This window comes from Mastacembelus armatus, chromosome 11 (genome assembly GCF_900324485.2).
Source record: "Mastacembelus armatus chromosome 11, fMasArm1.2, whole genome shotgun sequence".
Lineage (NCBI taxonomy): Eukaryota > Metazoa > Chordata > Actinopteri > Synbranchiformes > Mastacembelidae > Mastacembelus > Mastacembelus armatus.
Window position 1 is genome coordinate 3002820 of NC_046643.1, and position 13964 is coordinate 3016783.

General features: G+C 41.8%; 1 protein-coding gene across 1 annotated transcript in view; it reads right to left on the reverse strand.

The window, feature by feature from the left end:
• Positions 1-13964, reverse strand: part of LOC113126777 (retinoic acid receptor beta) — a 72968-nt gene that overhangs the window by 23826 nt on the left and 35178 nt on the right. Inside the window, exons 3-4 of the mRNA XM_026300910.1 lie at positions 13810-13951; positions 356-516 (exon numbers count right to left, since the gene is read on the reverse strand). Coding sequence (XP_026156695.1) covers positions 356-516; positions 13810-13951 — 303 coding nt within the window. The remainder of the gene's footprint in view (positions 1-355; positions 517-13809; positions 13952-13964) is intronic.

Below are 13964 nucleotides of genomic sequence, written 5' to 3' on the forward strand. Positions count from 1 at the left end.
GTTTGTATCTTCAGAAGGCGCTGTCACACTCCGTCACACTTAATGTAATCAATAAGTACTGAGAGAAAAAGAAGAACTGTTGGTGAGGATTTGCCTGGACAATCAGTGGTGTACATCTGAGCTCAAGAGCTGCATTAGATAGGGATTTAGAGTACAGTACAAGAGATTGATTATCATTATGCAATCTGCACTCTGGGCTAATTTGCAAGACTAGATCAAAGAAGCAAACCATGCCACTGGGCAATACAGGGTGACAGGAGTCAAACAGTGTAGCTCTGTTATGTCTGTGGTTTGAAATCAGGCACAACCAAAGTTGCAGAAAGATGTTTTTCAGGCACCGCAGGACTGGACTCACCGTGGTGTATTTGCCAAGCTGGCAGAGGGAAGGGAAGGTTTCTTGATGGGCTTTACGGATCTTTTCAATGATGCCCTCCAGCTCGGCTGTCAGCTCGTAGTTCTCTGCCAGCTCTGGCTTTGGGCTTTCTTTCTTCTTCTTATTCCGGTCATTTCGAACAGCTGAAGGAGAACAAAGAATTAGGATTAGTGTCATCAGTGGTTGACTAGAAATAGATGACTTAATTACCCTTGATTAAATGTGGATGCTGATTGATGGAGATTAAAAAAGAAGCCAGAATAAAGCAGAACTTTGCAGGTCATAAGCAGTTTTTCTAGATATTATTTAAAGATGCAGCAAGATGTCACATTATAACTTTGAAATCTTATACAAGGACAAAAAATTTTGAACTGCAGACTGCTTTGTCAGGCCAACTAGTCTCTGTCAGCTTGGTGCCACAGGCAAAATCTCAAAAAAAAAGGAGAACACAAAAGTGGTTGCCAAAGTGCTTCATAAATGGATTTGTACAGCCATTTAAATTAATTTCCTTGATCAGTTTCCTGCTAGAGCTACTTTGGTGCTGTTTTTTTATATTTGTACAGTGGCTAATATGGCGTGAGTTGAGGTCAGAAGTAATATCAGATTGATTATATGTTTGCTTTTAGAAGTTGAAGGAAGAAAAATGACCTTTGGACTCTTACAGTGAAAATTACAGGTTTACAGTGAAAATTGTGCTTCCGCACCGAATAATAAAATGTACAAAACAAACCTTACAGATCCCTTCAGCTTTTTAACTCACTTACTCATAGGTAGTAGCATTTCTGTGTTTAGCAAATACCACTGTAATATTTCTATGGCAAATAGGAAACTAAGGAGACTAGGCCTGAACACAGACAAAATAGACAAGAAGACCAACAGATTAACATAAACAGATTAATTACATTAAAAGGAAAAAGTGCTGGTAAAAGCACATGATTCCAGGATGACTGAATAGTCCGAAGAAAAAAAAAAAACGAAGACAAAAGAACAATACGGAGGAAACAGCAAAGAGACAAAATCCAAAGTCTGAGCTGAAGCCAAACAGGTATGTAGAGATAAACTAGGAAACTAAGAACAGGATGGCTAAAACACCTAGCCTACAAAGAGCACACAAGATCATCTGGCAACACCACATGGGAAAACCAGGTAATATAAATACTGAAGCATTAATGCAGGAAAGTGACCAGGGACAAATGGCACATAGCCAGGGACATCTAAAGGTTATGAGGAAATGATCATCCATACAAATGGCCAGAACAATAACACACACAACGGCAAAGGGTTTTCCACAACTAATAGTTTACCAGTACATCACTGGAAAAGCTTGCACTATGCAATACTGTACTTTATATTATCCCTGTTTCTGTAAGGCTGCATTTACACAGTTCACTTTGCATGAACCTTTCTCATTTGTCTTAATGGAAGGCATGTGAGAACTGGCAACAATGAGGGCTCCATCAAAACAACAACAAAACAAGACATCATCTGGCAAGGTGCAGTGCTGGCCAAACGTGTACAAGCAGGCACTCCTGGTGGACGCTAACTGTAACGCCTAGTGAATTTCTGCTGTTTACCTTGAGACTGTCTGGACCACAGATAAAACAGCAGGTGCTATGACAACCTTACCATGCTTGTACCATGTATTCCATCCTGTTACAAAACCACTGTGCTGCATGACTTCTAATAAGCACAAAACTCACAAATCTGCTTTTGCAACCAGACTTCCTAACATAATTAACTGTTTCACAGGATGGCTGTGTGAAAATGAATTTATTGACGTTTTGCAACTGTCAACAAAAAGTAGTCTAACACCTCCCAAATGCTGTTTTTCCCCAAATGTTTTCAGGGAAAAAACTATGATAAAACCCATGTACACTACTCCAGCACCAAACAGTAGTTAGTTAGCAACTAGCTGGTGGGCATTTAACAGTGTTGGACTGTGTGTTCACAGGGTTCCATAATTCTTGTATAACACTTTAGTGTTTTTTATTTGTACATGTGTGTTGAAGGCAGAGTTGCACACAATGTTTATTTTGATTATTTATGAATTAATTGACCATTTTAACCATTTTTGTGTTGCTGAGAGCTGCAGTTACTGACTGGGGGGAAGCTGAGATGGGACTGGTCAAACTACCTGGGGAAAAAGGAGAGATTTTACAATTCAGATTTTGTGTTCTGTGTTGTGTGTTTAAGTTTACTCTTTTTTGCAGTTTCCATAGCTCATCTAAGAGACAGAAGAGACAGACACTTGGCTGGTTTCCTCAGCTGGAGGTTTGGGGATACAAGAGAGCTCTATGATAAAATAGGAAGCATGGTAGTGGAGTAGAGGTGATGCTGATTTGTGTAATAATTGTATTATTGAATTATTTATAGGATTTTTTTCCCCCACCCTTCATCCATTTTTTGCCACTTTATCCGGGGCCGGGTCACGGAGGCAGTAGCCTAAGCAGAGATGCTCACACTTCCTTCTCCCTAGACACTTCCTGCATTTCTTCCAAGGGAACACCAGGTTGTTCCAAGGCCAGCAGAGAGACATAGTCCCTCCAGCATGTCCTGGGTCTTCCCCAGGGCCTCCTCCCGGCGGTGCATACCTGGAGCTCCTCCCCAGGGAGGCGTCCAGGGGGCATCTGGAACAGATGTCTGAGCCACTTCAGCTGGTTCCTCTCAATGTGGAGGAGCATCAGCTCTACTCTGAGCTCCTCACCCTATCTCTAAGGGAGCGCCCATCCACCCTGTGGAGGAAGCTAATTTCGGCTGCCTGCACCAGTGATCTTGTCCTTTTGGTCATGACCGAGAGCTCATGACCATAGGTGAGGGTAGGAACTTAGATTGACTGGTAAATCGAGCTCCACCTTTCAACTCAGCTCCTTCTTCACCACAACAGATTGGTACATTGCATTTTTTCTAAATATTTATTTTGGGGATTCTATTTATCCTCCTCCAGTTAATTGTTTACAGCAGGAAAGTAGAAAAGGCAGTTAGTTGCTTTGAGTTGCATTTCTATGGACTATCTCTGTCACATGTGGAAACTGTGTAAATGGTTCTTTTTATTTTTTATCAGTCCCTGTAATAAACTTAAAACCATTTCTGATCAAAGTGACACTTTTTTAGAAATTCACAGAAATGGTTGGACGCCCCACCAAGCTCAAGCCTTATTATGCGCCTAATCCATCAGTCCAAATGGAGTGATTTTCTAGCTGTAATAGCTTCAGTCTCAAAGCAAAAATGTAGTTATGTGTTGCTCCTGATGTTCAGAAAATAACACCAACTATATTTTCCAGTTGAAAAGAAAATCATCTGACTGCCAGAAATTTGGAATATTCTGTTTAAAAAGGCTGTCAGCAGCTACGTGCTACGTGATAGTGGTGTGAGGATAAAACTAGGCAGTATATTAACCCACAGTATACATAAACACACAATACAAAAATCACTTTGTCCCATGCATAATGGGTGCGATGGTACAACATAATAGTATGGTAAGGGGAATGGTCTATAATCTGTTCACACATGTTTGTACTGTAGTTGTCACAGTGTGGAGACAAACTGTGACGGCCAAAAGTGTTGTGGTCCTTTTAGAAGCTTATGAACCACGAGATGTGATTTAGGAAGACAGCGACCTGGCAAGTGCAACCTCCATCCACCCAATCAGTTACCACTGCACTCCAAGCAAATTACTGCTATGATGAGCAGATATATCTAAATGATGCATCAGACAGGAGGCCATAAAAACATATCGCTTTTTAATCCCCACAAAAGCGGCAAAGGGAACGTATCCTGCACAGGGACTCTCATCATTATGTAGTGCCTGTGACCACTACTCCTGACTTCCAAATGAAAAGTATTGACACTTATATTTATTACCCTTTAAGGATCTGTCTCAAGCCCTGAATACTGTTTTTATGTAAACTTGGGTATTTTGTCATCAGAAAATACCACAGGGTAAAATACACAATGAATGTAATGTGATGTAATGCTATTACATCAATGACTGCAAATTTCTGGCCGACCTTCCGTTTTCTACACTGACTTTTTGCTAAAATTTCTCTTGTATGTTGGTGCTAAGCAAGTACTGTAGAACATTTAATAGAACTTTTTACTGAAAAGTTGCAAAACAGGTCGAAGTAGCTGCTCGTAAAAAAAAGTCTGTCAATCAAACCAAATACAGAATATTTAGAGATAAACATAAAATCTTTTCAGCTTTAGTTTCACTAGTGGAGACGACAGAGACTTTGGTGGTCCTTGAATTTTGTGTGTTTAACAACACCTCCAAACAATCTGATTTCAATCTAAAGCCCAAATGCTGAAAAATGTGTTATAAGCTTGTGCCTGTGTGTTTACTGCATGAAAAACATGCATTCAAGCTTTGAAGGAGTGAGTGTCAAGTGTTTCTGAAGTGCTCTCCAGAGTGTGACCAAGACCAAGGGATGAAGGGTCATTGAGTGAGAATCAGACACGTGATATGTACATGCTTCATACTGAGCTTTACTGTCACACTGCCCCCCCCATCCCAAACACCTTCTGTCTTTTCTCTTTCTCTTTACGTCTTTTATCATGACTGCCTCCAGCCCTCTCATACAGCCTTGCACTTTTTCTCTGCTTTTCTATTTTGCATTAGCTTTAGCAGGATGTTGTGTGTCTTGGCGGCAGCAGCAGATGTGGAAGATTGCCGTTGTTGAGAAGCCGTCGGCTAGCCATCTGCATGCTGCCAAGCACCGTAGTTTCTCTGCAAGCAAACAGATGCAGTAGTAAATAAACGCTATCTATCTAGAGCCCACGTGGTGAAGCTTGGGCCACTTGCCACAACACTTAACATGGCAGCTCACTAACACAAACTAGCTGGGTGTTGAGGAATGATGATAATTCCTTGCTGCTGCCAGCTGTAATTGCCTTGATTGGGTGGGGAAGGGAGGGAAGAAGGAATTGTCATGTGGAAAACCTACATTTTGAAAATATGACCTTAGAACAGGAGGGGGCTTAAGAAACTAGTATCTCAAGTTTGTGCATGTAGTCACATTCACAGACTAGAAGTAATTAGATTTCCACACTGACAATACTAACAAAGATAAGATGAGAACAATAGCTTTTGAAAAATATTCTCATTTGGCATCAAACCCAAACAAAAAGTTAAATATTAGCCTCACGTATGGGGGATCCAAATAGCTAAATTTAAACTAAATGAGATTAAAAGGCTAACTGCTCTCTGAGGCTGTATGTAAGCACAACAATGCTTTGAGTGAAATGCAAGTTTTAGCATGCTAACATAGTCACAGTGGCAATTTCACCAGCTAATGCTAAGCAGGAAATGATTAGCATTAGCTGGTGAAATTGCCATTTACCATCTTTAGCTATGATGATGATTGAAGGATCCAAGACAACTTCTGCACAACCACTGGATTCTCGTGAGAACTCCTGAGAATCCACTGGAATGTAATTCCACTGACCAACCACCATCAAACTGTTGTTTTGTGCTTGCTAATGTGCCTTTTATGAGCAAATTTACCCTACAAAACTTACACGTCATAAACTCACATGTTCACTGATAATGGTAGATACCAACAGTAGCTTGTTAGTGTCCACAGCTCACAGTTACATCATGTGACTCGCTGCTCTGATTGTTTGGAATTACATAGCGTTTGCTAGTGACTGACAGATTGCTTACCCAATCACCTACCAAGAAATAGTTTGAAAGTGTCTGCCCTTTCCAAACAGTGTCTTAGAGTTCCCCCCAAAATGGTTCTCTGTAACAACCCATGTGGTGTGTCAGGCTACCTTCTGTACCAACTTTTATGGAAAACCATCCAATAGTTTAGGGGCGGTTGCGGTTCAGGATGTTGCCACTGGTGAATGGGCAAATAGTGTAAAATCAATTTGACTAGGCACGAGTGTAGAAAAGCACTATACAAGCATATGACCGTTTACCATAGTTTTGATATTTCCATCCAATAATGTGAGCTTCACAGTGGAGCTACAAAGATAGTCAAAGGATCACCAAAGTCAGATGAGTTAATTTTCTGAGCTTTGTAAAATATTTCATGGAAATCCATCCAGAAGTTGAGCTACAGTATGTCACAGAAGTGAGTACACCCCTCACATTTTTGTAAATAATTTATCATATCTTTTCATGTGACAACACTGAAGAAATGACACTTTGCTACAATGTAAAGTAGTGAGTGTACAGCTTGTATAACAGTATAAATTTGCTGTCTACTCAAAATAACTCAACACACAGCCATTAATGTCTAAACCGCTGCCAACAAAAGTGAGTACACCCTTAAGTGAAAATGTCCAAATTGGGCCCAATTAGCCATTTTCCCTCCCCGGTGTCATGTGACTCGTTAGTGTTACAAGGTCTCAGGTGTGAATGGGGAGCAGGTGTGTTAAATTTGGTGTTATTGCTCTCAGTCTCTCATACTGGTCACTGGAAGTTCAACATGGCACCTCATGGCAGAGAACTCTCAGAGGATCTGAAAAAATGAACTGTTACTCTGCATAAAGAGGCCTAGGTTATAAGAAGATTGCCAAGACCCAGAAACTGAGCTGCAGCACGGTGGCCAAGACCATACAGCGGTTTAACAGGACAGGTTCCACTCAGAACAGGCCTCACCATGGTCGACCAAAGAAGTTGAGTGCACATGCTCAGTGTCATATGCAGAGGTTGTCTTTGGGAAATAGACGTATGAGTGCTGCCAGCATTGCTGCAGAGGTTCAAGGGGTGGGGGGTCAGTCTGTCAGTGCTCAGACCATACGCCGCACACTGCATCAAATTGGTCTGCATGGCTGTCGTCCCAGACGGAAGCCTCTTCTAAAGATGATGCGCAAGAAAGCCCGCAAACAGTTTGCTGAAGACAAGCAGACTAAGGACATGGATTACTGGAACCGTGTCCTGTGGTCTGATGAGACCAAGATAAACTTATTTGGTTCAGATGGTGTCAAGCGTGTCTGGCGGCAACCAGGTGAGGAGTAAAAAGAAAAGTGTGTCTTTCCCACAGTCAAGCATGGTGGTGGAAGTGTCATTGTCATGAGTCCCCGTTTGGGACTTCCTGCCGGGGAACCTTTATTTTGTAAGGACTTCCTTTTCCCTCGCACTGGTCCCCGGCAGCTTCACTAGTTATTTCTGGTCTTTGATTCCACCTGTGTTTAATCACCTTTTGTGTTCTCCCTATTTATACCTCCCTCTTTCCTTTGTTCCCCGCCGAAGCATTGGTTGTAATTAGTTGTTGTTAGTTTGTGAGCAGTTTCTTGATGACCGTCCCATCCGGTCTATCTCCGTTACCGTTCCATCTGGTTCCCTAGAGTTTTGTATTTGGTTTGTTTTCTGCCCTGGAGTCCCCAGGAGTAATAAAGCCTTTTTGTTGTCCAGCATTTGGGTCTTACCACCACCTTACCACCTCTCTCCCGCACCTTCACACCGACACCAGCACCTGACAGTCATGGTCTGGGGCTGCATGAGTGCTGCCGGCGCTGCGGAGCTACAGTTCATTGAGGGAACCAAGATGTACTGTGACATACTGAAGCAGAGCATGATCCCCTCCCTTGTTGCTACAAGCAGGTTGTCACCACCAGTGTTTAGTTAGCTAAAAAGCGTCCAAAAACGGTAAGGTTGAATATGAAGCTGTCAACAAACATAAGGACCCTGCAATAAATCAATCCTGTTTTTTCCAAAACATATTAGGATTGTGATGTGCATGGAATAATGTAATTATAGAAAAAGTGAGTTTAAAATGACAAATCTTGTATTTTTTTTTTATAATTATTGTCTGATGGCCGAAAAGAAATTTAACCCAGTATAGCAGTAGCCTATACTGGCCTTCCCTGAGCAACATCAGGGAAGGCCAAGTGCAATATCTGCCAGAAGTTGCTGAGCATGGGAGCAGAAAAAGCAAGGACAAAAAATACTACAAACATAGCAATAATACACTTTTTATCCCTGGGTACTTTTATACCTTGTGAGATGAAGGGGGAAAATTGGCCAAACAAATCGCCCAAAAAAATCAGCATCATATATCGGCTATCAGCTGCCCTGATTTCTAAATATCGGCATCGGTATTGGTTAGATAAAATCCATATCGGTCGACCACTACTCCACACCATTACTTTCTGCTTCACTACAGGAATGACAGAATACTTCCTGCACTGGCACCAAATGTTAGCACTGAAAAATGCCACTAACAATATAATGATGGACTCCCATCTATAAGGATACAGAGCCAGCCCAAGATCACTGGAAGATGTTGGTAAACTGTGTACTATAAAGACACCTTCTCTTGAGAGCTGTGCCCCCCACCAAAAGAAAACTCTTGTGGGTTGTCTTAAGTTAGACTTACATCTGTCCCTTGGCCATGTCTGTCAGCACCTGGACAGTTCATGAAAATATTTCAGTGAACTTCAGTGAACTCTCCTCTGGCTTGCCCTTGCTTGGTTTACACAAGGTATAAGCTAAGTTTGCATTCAAGCTCAATAGCTCATGAGGATATAAATGTCAGTTGGTCTGCCCAATATTTTGGTCCAGTATTGTTCTTCTAACCCAGTAACTATGTATTTGGACATTCATTTTATCAGTTCTTCAGGTGCTCTCCGTAACAGTATCAGCCCTGGTTACAAAAAGATGTGTGATAAAATGATCCCTATGTTCTATTGGTGAACACAACATCTAGCCAGTATTGACCTTCTGGGGTAGGCGTTCAGATCAGGAAGCTGAGGACATCACCCTATGACCTTCATCCATGAAAATTGTATAAGCAAGGGAACAGTCCCCTTTGTCATCAGTGGCTCTGTGGGAGATTTTAGCCTGAGGATATCAAGACATCGACTTTTTCACAACTCCTCTGCTGAGGTGTGAACAGCATAAGATAAAGGCATGCACCCCACCAGAAGCTAATGGAGCATGAAGTGGACCTGAGCTATAAATGCTGATGCAATCAAAGGATGCCAATAACCTGTGAAATGCAAACTGTTCCTACTGAAGTAGTAAAGGGAAGATGAAGGCCACAGCAGCAAGTGTCTGGGTTTTCCTAAATTCAGAGTGTCTGAAAACTCTGCTAATAAATTAGGGTAACTGGAAGTAACATATTTCTATTCAAGCCTCAGATTGTTTTTCATCTGGGCATTTCTTCTCATAAACCACAGACACACACACACATATAAGGAAAAGCTGAATGAAGGTCTGAATATATGGAATAAAACTGTCATCAAACCCACCAAACCCGCCATCTTCTGTTTTCATTGTGTATTGTTCATTTGCTTGGTCACAATGAGTCAGTCAGCAAGAAATTTAGTGGCAGCGATCTTGAGCAACGACGAAATAATGAACACAATGGCCAATGCATGCACCACCCAAAGTAATAGCATGAACCTCACTCAATATCGTACTATTGATGAAGAAATATTTTCACTGTCCAAATATAGCAAGTCTTACTAGCCACCCTGTTCTTAGCCATCAAGCTAGCATTAGTAAGGTTATAGAGGGAAACATAGCTCCCACTGCCTCTCATGAGCCATCTACATGAGCTCCTGTCCACAATCTGTGTCCGTTCACTCATCATGGACCCAGAAAAAAGAGGAAAGTATCTGAAAAAATACTGATCACAATCAGGTCAGCTAAGCAAAACGTTAATTATAATAATTACATAATTAACATTATATATATAAATACGGTGTGTAGATACAGATACATATTAGGGCTGTCAATCAATTAAAATATTTAATCGCGATTAATCGCATGATTGTCATGAGTTAAATCGTGATTAATTCCAACTTAATCGCACATTTTTATCTCTTCTAAATGTACCTTAAGTTAATACTTTTCAAGTTTTTAATACTCTAATCAACATGAGCATGGACAAACATGGATGTTTTATGCATTGTTCAGAAGGCAGGGGAGCTCATACAACAACATGCCACGACAGTGAAAACAATCTTTCACAAGGTATAGATGTGCCAGGTGTTGATAAGTATCTGCAGACATCATTTTGTGAATGAATTTACCGTTAAGAAGACCATTTTCTTTCTCCATTTCTGTTTGCTGCTGCACTCTTTAATGTCTAGGGCTGCATTTTCAATTTCTCCTGCTACAGGCTAGGTCACAGGTCAAACAGGAAAAACGTGTTGCGTTAATCACGCATTAATAATAGGATTTACCTGTAAATGAAAGAGAGGGACGAATGTGCTAGACCTTGTTTACACCAACATTTCTGGTGCGTACTGGGCGGAACCCCTACTCAGACCACATCTCTGCCATGCTAATCCCAGCATACAGACCGCACATCATATGCTCCAAACCGGTTCTGAAGCAGGTGAAAACCTGGCCAGGAGAACCCATCTCTGCTCTTCAGAACTGTTTTGAACACACTGACTGGCACATGTTCAGGGAAGCAGCAACTGACGACGACTTCACTGACTTGGAGGAATACACGACATCAGTGACCAGCTATATCAGCAAGTGCATTGATGACGTCACCGTCTTCAGGATCATCATCACACGCTCCAACCAGGAGGCGTGGATGACTGCAGAGGTGCCTGTGCTACTGAGGACCAGAGACTCCACCTTCAGAGCAGACGACAAGGCGGCCCTAAGAACAGTGAGGGTCAAACTGTCATCATCAACATCAGAGAAGCAAATTGCACACATGCTCAGAGAATCCACAGACTCTACACAGGGTCAACCCGAGGAAGGCTGCTGGATCGGACAACATTCCTGGCAGGGTGCTCAGAGGATGCACAGACCAGCTGGCAGATGTTTTCACGGACATTTTCAAAACCTACCTGAGCAGCACCATTGTTCTGACATGCTTCAAGGCTACCACCATCGTCATCGTACCAAAGAAGTCTCCAGTGTCCTGCCTCAGTGACTACCGCCCCGTTGCACTTGCACCCATCATCATGAAGTGCTTCGGGAGGCTCGTCATGAGCACATCAAGAGCCTGCTGCCCCCCTCACTGGACCCCCTGCAATTCGCTTACCGCCCCAACCGCTCAACAGATGATGCCATCACCACCACCCTCCATCTGGCCCTCACCCACCTGAACAAAAAATGGCGCATATGTTCGAATGCTGTTCATAGACTTCAGTTCAGCATTCAACACAATCATTCCTCAGCACCTGATTGGGAAGCTGAACCTGCTGGGCCTGAACACCTGTAATTGGATCCTGGACTTTCTGACTGGGAGACCTCAGTCAGTCTGGATCGGAAACAGCATCTCCAACACCACCACACTGAGCACTGGAGTCCCACAGGGATGTGTGCTCAGTCCATTGCTGTTCACTCTGCTGACTCACGACTGTGTAGCAATGCACAGCTCGAATCACATCATCAAGTTGCTCATCAGCTAGAACGACAAGTCATACAGAGGAGAGGTGCAGCGGCTAATGGACTGGTGCCAACAACCTGTCTCTTAACGTGGACAAAACAAAAGACATGGTTGTGGACTTCAGAAAAGCACAAAACGACCACTCTCCACTGAACGTCACCAGCTCCTCTGTGGAGATCGTCAAGAGCACCAAGTTTCTCCACCTGGTGGAGAACCTCACCTGGTCGCTCAACACCAGTTCCATAACAAAGAAAGCCCAGCAGCACCTGTACTTTCTGTGAAGGCTGAGGAAAGCACATCTCCTACCCCCCATCCTCATCATGTTCTACAGAGGGACTATCAAGAGCATCCTGAGCAGCTGCATCACTTTTGGGAATTGCACTGTCTCGGATCGCAAGACCCCTCCATCCTCAATACTCACAAACTGGACTGAAGGAACACATACACACATACATATATACACACACAACAGAGCACCCTCCATCCTCTGCAATTTGTTTTTGCAAGTTTTGCACGTTTATGCTGTTCATTATATAATATTGTACATTACACGTATGTTTACACTATCTCGATACTTGCATTGTACTTTTGTACACTTTGCACTACAGTCACTAGGTTCACTTTTAAGCAGAACTGTGTACTGGTCAGCGCTGCACTGAGACTCACTGTGCCCATTGTCTGTCCCAGTAGTCTTTGTACTGTCTTGTGCTGTCTGCTTGTTTGCACTTGTGCACTTTATGTAAAATGTATGTTGTTTTGTGTTCTCTGTGTCGTCTTATGTAGCGCCTTGGTTCTGGAGAAGCGTTGTTTCCTTTCATTGTGTACTTGTATATGGCTGAAATGACAATAAACTCCACTTGACTTGACTTGAAATGTGTTGAAATAAAGAAATATAATTTGCCAGAGGAGTAAAAAAAGTACAAATTATAGTCTGGAAAATATGCTAGATGATATAGCAATCAGCAAGATGCATTTATTGCTGTTGTGCTGACCTCACATTTAAGTGAGGATTTACAAAACATTTATTATTATACAGTTGTTCTTTTTATTACATGTATATAACATGAATTTTTATTACACACACATCTTTTTCTGCAGGCCCAGTGCCTTCTGCTGGACAACCTGTACAGCCTTTAAACATGTATGTTCCTACCAGCGCGGTTATTTCAACTCACACTGTGCTACCTCAAGTACAGCACAGCAGACATCACTTGAGTGACAGAGCATGACAATGACACACAAAACATACACATAATTCAGAAGGGGTGAGTTGAGTTTACAAGAGGACAAAGCTAGAGCCATCAGGTTGCAGTCCCTGAGGATTACTGTGAGCCCTGGTTTCCTAAAAGTGTATTATATCAACTCAAATCCTCTTGAGATGTAGCTGAGTGTGCCTGACAGGAAGTGTCTTTCAAAATACAAATGCAGCAACACAGAAAAAATAAGCCTCACAATATTGCAGAATGACTGCAGGGATATTCCATTCATTGCAACTTGTAAATTGTGGTTATGTGTTATGTGACGTTAAGGTGGGCATATCTAAAAAATAAACTAAAATTTATTATTTTAATTTAGTTTCACAGGGCTTACACAAATTTGGGGAAGGGATGTTTTTAAAAAATGTTAATCTTTTTTGAACATTAAATATTGGACATCAATTAGATTCAGAGGAAAACTGGATTAAATAGGAGAATACTAGAGAAGAATACATACATTTTTAGAGTTACATTCTCTTAGTCCATCTCTTAGTTACAGAGATCGATGGATTAACATTAGTTAGTGACAACTGATATGGCTCTTATTTTTTAATGGTGGAAACAACAGTTAGTCCTGGCCAACCTAAGTATTGTGTATGCTGAAAATAGTGACGGTGTTAGGATTTAGCTAGAAAGCTAACTGGCTGAGGTTGTCATAATTCTGCAGATCACATGGAAAAAGATATTGTTTAAGTATATAAGCCTAGAAATATTGAAATTAATTTTGAGTACAGTGTAACTAGTGTTGTTATTTAATTGGTCAAAATAAAAATGGTCCTTTTTAAATAAAAAAGCCACGACATCACTATTGTCTTTTCAAACCCATGACAATATTGAAATAAAGTCCATATAAGCTCACTGGTCTGAAACTCACACTCTTTGGACATTCCCACTGTGAAGCACTTCTGCAGGCGGCAGTACTGACAGCGGTTCCTTGTCACCTTGTTGATAATGCAGTTCTTGTCCCGGTGACACGTATACACCATGTTCTTCTGGATGCTTCGGCGAAAAAAACCCTGAGGAGACAGA